The 9,597-nt window shown below is 44.1% G+C and overlaps 1 protein-coding gene across 1 annotated transcript; it reads left to right on the top strand.

The window, feature by feature from the left end:
* The first annotated feature begins 5,911 nt into the window (after nt 1-5,911).
* LOC147605748 (uncharacterized) lies at nt 5,912-8,769 on the top strand. Its single transcript, XM_086793138.1, has one exon. The coding sequence runs from the start codon at nt 6,131-6,133 to the stop codon at nt 8,549-8,551; it is 2,421 nt and encodes an 806-aa protein (XP_086649264.1). The 5' UTR covers nt 5,912-6,130; the 3' UTR covers nt 8,552-8,769.
* The last annotated feature ends 828 nt before the right edge of the window (nt 8,770-9,597 follow it).

Genomic DNA, 9,597 nt, shown 5'->3' on the forward strand with positions numbered 1-9,597 from the left:
CAATATCTTGCACCTCTAGAGTGCTTTCCCACATACACACAATATCTTGCACCTCTAGGGTGCACACAACACCGCGATTACATCTCTCAACACCCCCTCTTAATCGAGGTGTTCCACAACTCACCCATCATCCATCATCCATACAATGTAGCATTGCACAAACGCAATCGCTACCTCTCAACACTCCCCCTCAATGATACATTGGAGTGTCCATCAACCAAACATGTGTGCCCGTGTCTACCATCTTAGACACCTAGTCCATTTTGAGCCGACTCATCGCTCACAGCGGAACCACTGAGTCCGATTTGATGAACATGGAAGTTCGGGTGGGATCCAACCCATGCGCATGCACCTCACACGTGCATCGCTCTTGCACACATCACACGACAACCATTTTGAGCTTCTCGGTGAGCTTGGGTAGGTTACCCTCATACCATGGATGATTAAAAAAAATTTTGTTTTGAGCACGCATGCTCGTGGATGATTTGTCCATCATCATGTTTGGGTGAAAAATACAAAATTACAAAGCCTTTTTGGCCAAAGCCGGGCAGCGGACCCTTATGCGGATGAGTGATCTCCATAAAATTCATTTTTAGAACCATGTTAACACCACCTAGTGGGAACCATTAAGGTGTGTGTGAAACAAAATCTAGGGGTTACAATTTTTTTTTTAAAAAAAAAAATCGGCAGCACGCATTGAAGGGAATAAACCTTATTGCCAAAAAAATTTTTAAAAAAAAACTCTGAAATATTCTGCACGCGCGTTGAATGCGCCGACCCTGCTCAGACTGCAGAGTCTTCTTTTTCCTCGCAGCTTCTTCGTCTGCATTGTTTCCTGCGCTGGGCTACCTCTGCAACATCTATGGCGGGTTTCACCCCTCTGTGTACAGGTCTGCACGCTCTCCTTGGCTACAGCTGCTACTGTCACCTGAGCCTCTCTTCTTTGATGTTTGCTGCTTGCTACTTCTCTGCTGGAGCTTATCCAGGCTCCCATGGTGATCAACCTTCTCACTCACTTCTTCAGCTTCTTCTCGGCTATTCGTGCCTGCTGCGCTGAGACTGTTCGCTTCTCTTCGCGAGTTACGCATAGACTCCTTGTCCCATACACACTTGCAAGTTTGCTTGGCGTCGTAGGTGTGTGCTACTTGCCATACCTTGCTTTCTCCGTCTTGCTTCTCTGTGTGTGGGGGGCTGTGGTGGGTGACCCAACACACCCACCTCAATTTTAGTATACTTGGCCAACTCTGATGGTGCCTCTATCTCTAGTCTTCTGTAGTGTTGTATCATTTACCAACTGCTTCCTTCTACGCTGCTGAGCTTCCGAGCACCTTATCTTTCTATTTTCTCTTGCTATGAGCTTGCTTCCAACTGTGAGCTCCTTACTAAGCTCCATACTTCACTTTCTAAAAAACCCACAACCTCCTTGAGGTTTCTGTGACCATCAACATGGTCTCTGTGCTGCAGCTCTGCTCTGGAGCTCCCATTTGAGCTCCATATGTAGCTATTTGATTTCCTCTTCCATATTGGCTTCTCTAAATTGTAGATGCCTCAACTTGCCTCAGCCTTTTACATGACTGAACCTCCTCCTTAAGGTTTACACAACCATCCATATGGCTATAATAAGCTTCTCATTGAGCCATAAAAAAAAACTGCATGCTTCTCCCTTGCATGCATCCATTCAAGGGTGCTTTTCCATTTTGGTTTCTCTCAAGAAACCAAGGTGCAAACCAATGTGAAAACTCCAAAAACTTCCACCAAACATTGCCCATCTTCTATGAGCAAAACCATGAGCATCACTCTTTCCAATGTGCTCAACCATGGACTTCTTCCAAGCCCATAACCGCTTGTCCCTTCTTAGACAAGCATTGCACCTCTTACACTCTTTGCCCAAATGCAAAGAACCATGGGATCCACAAATCCCACACATAGCAACCCTTCTCAAATATGAACATTCTTCCATGCTCAAATACAAACTTTGAGGCAAAACTTCACAAAACCAACCTTCTTGAGACATAATCAGCAGCATATCTTCTCTTGGCAGCTTCTCCTTGACGATGATGAAGACTCCATAGCCTTCATAATGCTGAAATCTCCATTTTCAGCTTCCTTGATGATGAGCAAGCTCTCCATGTTGCAAAACTCCATTTGCAACTCTCTTGGGCAGCTTCTATGCAACCTCCTTGTTGCAAATCTCCTCTCAAATCTTGAGAATGGTAGCACCAAATCTATTGGACATGTAAATGTGCAGAGATTGAAGTCTATGCAGACAAAAGGAATTGTGACAGGGCTGCCAAAATTTAAAGTGGAAGGTATGCAGAAAATATGTGAAGCATGCCAATTTGGGAAGCAAACAAAGCATGTGTTTCCACGTAACAGATATGTGAGCAGAAATGCACTAGATGTTGTGCATTCAGATGTATGGGGTCCTACGAAGACCATATCTATGGGAGGCTGCAGGTATTATGTGACTTTCATTGATGACCACACAAGGAAAGTGTGGGTATATTTCATGAAGGAGAAGAGTGAGGTGTTCACTCACTTTCAGAATTTCAGAGTTTTAGTTAAAAAGCAAACAGGGAAATATGTAAAGTGCCTAAGGTCAGATGGAGGGGGAGAGTACTTCTCCGATGAGTTCTCTGAATTTTTGAAGAAGAATGGTATTCGGAGACAGTTTACATGCAGATACACTCCGCAGCAAAATGGAGTTGCTGAGCGAAAAAACAGGCACATTGCTGAGATTGCGCGAGCATTGATGGAAGAGAAGAATATGCCGCATTGCTATTGGGCTAAGGCTGTTTCTACAACAGTATACATCATGAACAGGACTCCAACTGCAGCCATACATGATGTAACTCCAGAGGAGAGGTTTACTGGCAGAAAACCAGATTTGTCTCATCTGAAAGTCTTTGGATGCATTGCATATGTGCATGTGCCAGATGAGCTGAGAACTAAGCTGGATCCAAAAGCTGAAAAATGTGTGTTTATTGGATATTCCCTTGAGCAAAAGGGATACAGGTGTTATAACCCTGCTACACGTGAGTTGAGGGTAAGTAGGGATGTTGTCTTTTATGAGATGAGCAGCTGGTATGCTGCTGAAAAAGAAGCTGTTGGGGCTGATGTGAGTGGAAGTGTGGTTGCACAGAATGCAGGTCAGCAATCATAGTCTTTGAGTGGACCAGGAGAGTCCTCATCTAGTGGGTCTGTTGATAGACCATGGAGTGGCAGGCTGCGTCATAATACCAGCCCTGCAAATGTGATTACTACATCACGTAAAGGAAAAGAGAAAGTAGTTGAGCCCCTTGGTATGCCTGACATTTCTGCAGGGCATTCTCATGTTGATGGAGAGTCTAGTGGCTCAGATATGAGCCCTGATGAGGAGTTTGGGATCCCAGCTATGAGAACACCTGGTGTAAAGAAGGCTATGGAAGCCATGAATGAAAAGCTGCGAAGATCAGGGAGAGTGAAGAACCCTGTGCAGAGATTTACATATGATGGTTATGTGGCACATCACTATGCATATATGGCAAAGGTTGTGCAGGTTGTAGAGCCCACATGCACTGATGAGGCTGTTGGAAATGTGTGTTGGGAGAAAGCTATGGATGAGGAGATGGATGCACTATATGGAAATGAAACTTGGGATTTAGTGCAATTGCCTGAAGGCAAGAAAGCCATTGGATGCAAATGGGTGTACAAAGTTAAACATAACAATGATGGAAGCATAAACAAGTACAAGGCTAGATTGGTAGCCAAAGGATATGCGCAGACATATGGGATTGATTATGAGGAAACTTTCAGCCCAGTTGCCAAGATGGCAACAGTGAGAGTTGTGATAGCAGTGGTGGCTGCATCAAAGCAATAGTCTTTACATCAGATATGTAAAGAATGCATTCTTGCATGGGGATTTGCAAGAAGAGGTGTATATGTTGCAGCCACCTGGTTATGAGGATGTGAGTCACCCCGAGCATGTTTGCAGGTTGAAGAAAGCCTTGTATGGCTTAAAGCAAGCACCAAGAGCATGGTCTGACAAGATTTCTGAATATCTTGTCACTATTGGCTTTCATGTAGCCAATGCAGATTTCTCAAAGGTAAAGAAGTCTAAGCTAAGAGTGAGCTAAGACCATGCTAATGGTAATCAAAAGACTAAACTAAGGCTACAGACAAACTAAAGCTAAGCTAAAGCTAGTCTAAAGGAAAACTAAGGCTTTAAAGCTAGAGCAAAACTAGTGCTAAGATAATACCAAGCTAAAGGTAAACCAAAGCTAATCTAGTGCTAAGAAAATGCTAGTCTAACGATGGGAGTGTCTCAACCGCGAATGGGGTTTTTGGAGGGTTTTTGAAGAACCCACAACTCAACAAGAAAACAACTAAGCTATCACTACCGTATCTACCGAAGGCCTTGGGATCACACACCCAACCCTTCTTCCCAATCCTACTAACTAAATCCCCAATACAAGTGACTCAATAGCTTACATTGTTGAGTCCTCAGTAGGTAGCAGTGCTCATTGTTGGGTGTCATCGCATATAGCAGGTGCTCTACACTCTACGATCCCATATAGCGGTGCCATTGTTGGGTGGCATCACATATAGTAGGTGCTCTACACTCTATGATCCCCAACTAGCTTATTAAACCAAGCACTCTAACCCGACTAGGCCACGGAAGAAACCTTGTTTGTCAAGCGAGGGAGTGCACATCGCTATAGAGAGTACTTCAAGGCTCTATCTACCTACCTAAGCTCAATCTACACAACTAGCTATGCTATGGCTAGCTTGTCACTTGCCTCAATCTATCTAATCTAGTCTCTATAGCCACTCAATCCATCAGGGAGTGATTCTAAGTTTTTCTAACTCAATCTAAGCTTAAGCTAACATTTCCCAGGGCTCTATTTCTTAACCCACATGAGCCCACTGGTCACCTAATAGCTCGTGAGTGATCCTATGAGAAATGCTAATGATCCTAAAGATTAAACACAAGTCCACAACTAATAAAACAAAGTAATGACTTCAATGCACAAACCCACGAGCTTAATCACTCAATCACATGCCCATTTCATGAATGGAAACATTCAAAGGAGAGCCCATAAGCTAGTTAATGCATGCATCAAATGACTAAAATCGATTAATTAAGCATTAGCTACACACACTCTACTTAATGGAGAGTACACTAAGTGCGCCTGCAACCCCCTTTACCATTATTAGTTTTCTCTTTGATCATTTACTACCTTAACACAAGAAATATTTTCCCTTTGTTGAGGTGAGGAAACGTGCATTCCAATCGCGCTCGCCATGGCCATAAGATCCTATTGTGTCTTGTTTTATAATCACAACAATTTTACAACAGGCTGAAATTTTGAAACAACGACAACCACAAGGATGCATACAACGTTGACTCTTCCAAACTTAAAGGCTGAAATTTTGAAACAACGACAACCACAAGGATGCACACAACGTTGACTCTTCTGCCATCAGCATCTTCTGCCATCCATCCATCAAACCCAAGCTTGGGATTTATTGGATCTGCCAAACCTTAATTATTGGGGTGCTTATAAGTAACCCTTTATAATTACAGAAGAGGAAATCTGATGCTATGAGGAGCCTCCACGATGCGAGAGAGAACCTTCTATGGGTTGGCCTCCACGATGGGAGAAAGGAATTATTGGGGTGCTTATAAGCAACCCTTTATAATTACAGAAGAGGAAATCTGATGTTATGAGGAGCCTCCACGATGGGAGAGAGAACCTTCTATGGGTTGGCCTCCACGATGGGAGAAAGGAATTCCACTACAATAAACCCGCCAACTGTTGATATTGCCTAAATAAAAAGGAATGCCATTTCTATTTTGAAATTTGGACCTTACAAAAATACACACCAAGTAATTAATTAAATACAGGGGGCGTTTAAGACTCTATTTGAGTGGCCTTGAATGTCCCTAAAATAGGGAAGAAGCCAGAACAAAGGAACAAGGGCGGGCTCCTATCGTCGAAACAACCTGTGGAAAGATCATCGTCTCCAGCATATGCAGCTGTTTCATGCGGCGCCCATTCATGCTGTGTGAGGTTATTCTTTGTGAGGTTATCCTTAATCATGTGGGTTACATCGCCCTTTGTCCGCCGTTCTTGTGGGTTTTGAAGCCATGGCCACCCTTCGCCCAGGGAACAACGAAGCTGATGAATTCAACTCTGGACTCATAGATATTTACTTAAATTCTGAGCGTAGGAGAGCAAATGTCACCACAGATCAGGAGAGCTTTGCGGCGTTCTTGCATTCATTGGGTATAAGACTTGACTTGGAGTCTGTGGACTGCAGCGATCCAAGATCTTGTCTGGAACGCTTAGCAAACTGCCAAACCTATGGCGATGTTCTGGGCCTTTTCCCTGCTGTCAAGCGAAAGGATAAGGATGCTTTGCTTCAGCAGAAGATCTGGGATCAGGACATGGAGGCTGCAAAGCGTGCCTGGGATACTCGGTACGTCGCTCCAGAGAAGGCACTTACCCATGTGGCTCAGCAGTTGCAGGATTATGCCAGTTCATGGAGCCGCAATGAGAGGTATGCGCCGCTGGTTGCTTTGGTTCAAAGCAGCGGATGGGGCAAGTCAAGATTGATTTGCGAGCTGTGGCGGAAGGAGTTCTATGTCTTTTACATATCATGCATGGGAAAGGAGCAGACTGGGTTCCCGAGACGCACTGAGCAGCTAGCAGACATTATGCAGAACCCACAATCCAGTGAGAAAACCTTTGTGGCACTTGTTGCTAGCATCATGGCAGTCTTCAATCAGCATACTGACATGACATGTGAAGCATGGATACACGCACAGGAGAAAGGACAGTCCCTCCGAACTGAAATATTCAATCAGTTCCAGCAAATTCTCAGATCTTTAGAATTTCCAGAATGGGATGAAGAAAAGTATGAGCAGTTCTTCAAGGAAGACATAAAGAAGCTGGAGAATAAGAGGCTTCTTTTGTGTGTAGACGAAGCAGGAGAGCTAGGTGACAATTTTACGAAGTTCAGGAGGTCATTAAGAAGTATCCCGAGAGGCAGCAGCTTTTTCAGTCTAGTGCTGGGCACTGATAGAAAGGTGGCAGACCTAGCAGCAGCAGCAGCAGAGGAAGATGCAAGTGCACGTGTGAGATTGGCTCACCCTTTCACTGTCTACCATCCCATTTATTTGATTGGAAAGAGTGATATTCTTGCCCAGGCTAACAGCAGTGAGGATGATGTTAGCACAGATCCCACACATGTGATACGATATGGGAGGCCACTCTGGGCAGCATACTATGATTCAGTCGACACAACTGACAAGCTGGGCGCAACCATTCTGTTGGCAAAGATGAAGTTGCTTGGGAAGAACATTGATATCACAAAGCCAGGCTGGGTGACTCGGGACATAGCAATAGCTGTTTTTGCCTGTATTGTGGGATTAGATGTGGTTTCGTGGGGGACTCTTCCACAGCAACTCGTGGCAAAGCACATGAGAACTATCGTGAAGATAACAGAGGACAGGCGAAGAGTCTACACGGCAGCGGCTGTGGAGCCGGCTCTTGCTGCTGGTGCTGCTAAGTTGCTGCATGCCGAGAATGATAAATTTCTGGGTGATTTTCTAGACAAGCTGACGGAGGTTTGCCTAGATGGCTTGGTGCATGAAGGTATTAGGGGGGAGATGGTGGCCAGGATTATTATCATGCTAGCTATGCATGAGTGCACAAAGAGTAAAGACTACATCCAACCTGTGACGATGGCCACCTTCTTGAATGCCATGTTTGGGAGCGGTGTTGTGGAGGAGTTGAAGGCTAATCTTGTGAACACGGAAACAACTCTTTTCTTCAACTCTTTAACCTCAACGTCTGTGGAATTTTCTCAGCAACTATTGGAGAGGGCCTTTGTTAGGTGTACTGCACTAGTTGCGAGGAGGAATGAGCGCGTTCTTGACTTTGCCCTTCCTGGTCGTTTTGGCCCCTCGCCAGTTGGCCCTCGTGAGCGTCCTGTGCTGCCAAGAGCTGCGAAGGTCATTCAGTGTCAAAACCAGGCAGTTTTTCATGGGACTACTTCCATTATAGGACAGATCAAAAACCAGAGGAATGAGCGGTCCTTCAACCGAGAAATAGAAGATCTTCAGGATGATACAAGGGCAGATACCTGTGCAGAATTTTTTTTCCAAATTGGCCACAGAGGGAAGCCTGATGTTAAAGTCAATCATAACACTGTAGTGGCCTATGGCCTTTCTTCCTTCAAGCACCTTCAGTCGAAGAATATGCGAGATGCAAATGTTCTTCCTAAGTTGCTGCAGCTCTCTAGGACTTGTGAGGACATATTTAAGGATGCTGGTTGCGATGAACAGGATTTGTTACTTGACATGATCCCTATGGGATACAATGTCAAGCCATTCATAGAGGACGAGATGGGAGAGCATGAAGAGGAGGGCGAGATGGGAAAGGATGATGACAAGGGAGAGGATCAAGAGGGTGATGACAAGGCAAAGGATGAAGACAAGGGAGGTGTGATATGGATGACATGGAAGGAAACCGGAAGGAGGACACAAAAGAGGAGGCATGTGTGAAATTAACTAGCATTATTGTATGACTTTGCTCCCTTTGGGTATGAGTTTATAGAGGCAAGAAAGCATAGGTACTTACCCTCTCTACTTCTTACATGCTTTTCCTCTCTGCACGCAAAAGAGCTTGTTTGATTAGTTGTCTCATGAAGTTTAGATTCAGAAGAGAAGCATAGATCTTGTTTTCTGTTTGTCCTTAAGGAATTTAGCTTTATTCCTGAGCATTTCACGGTGTTTTGAAACTTTTTGAAAGCTTGTCATGTTAGGTGATTGTCTCTTGCAGGAATTTAAGATGATTGTTTTTTTGTTTTTTGTTTGCTCTGGCTCAGCTACCTTTCTTAGTATAGTAGAACGGTCTCTTGCAGGAATTTAAGATGGTTGTTTTTTAGTTTTTTGTTTGCTCGTATAGTAGAACGATCTGCATGTTTGTGCATGAATTTTGCACATGATTGTACAACATGTGTGCGCGCGCGCACACAGACGCACATGTTGTGTGTGCATGCATACACACATACTCTTATTCCTGGTGTTGCAAGATCTAAGCATTGCCTGAACAGAAGGGTTATTCTTTGAACCATGAGGAGGATCCGTGTGTGTCAATGTTGCCCTTGTTGTTTAAGTTGGCTTGGCTCGGTGCTGCGCTCGTTAACTGCATTTAAATATTGGCCACCAATTTTTTTTTATTGGAGGCCTTGATGATGACTAATTGGAGACGGGCGGTCAGAACTGATGCCATGTCGATCGTCTCCGAGAGCATTGCCTAAAAGGCTCCTTTACTCTGTGACTGTTCTAATTACATATATTTTACTCTCTTGTATTTATGAATTGAGTTGTTATTGTAAGTTTATGTTGTGACTGGATGCATATGTTCTTTTTCTCCACACTTGAATGGGGGCCTTCAAAAAATTGATTCCTCTACATAGCCTCTTGTTTGATATACATGCACATGCTTTTGGCTACTCTTTAGGCTGAGGGCATTATGTTGATGGTTGGCTATCAGTAGTCTTCTATTTGACGGTGTCGCAGCACACATATGTCTAAAGTCTGTTTTA

Source organism: Cibotium barometz, chromosome 59 (genome assembly GCF_041138505.1).
Source record: "Cibotium barometz isolate CiBa-2024 chromosome 59, ASM4113850v1, whole genome shotgun sequence".
Classification (NCBI taxonomy): domain Eukaryota; kingdom Viridiplantae; phylum Streptophyta; class Polypodiopsida; order Cyatheales; family Cibotiaceae; genus Cibotium; species Cibotium barometz.

Excerpts from the sequence above, each read along its gene's own strand:
- LOC147605748 (XM_086793138.1), top strand. The coding sequence starts at position 6,131 with ATGGCCACCCTTCGCCCAGGGAACAACGAAGCTGATGAATTCAACTCT.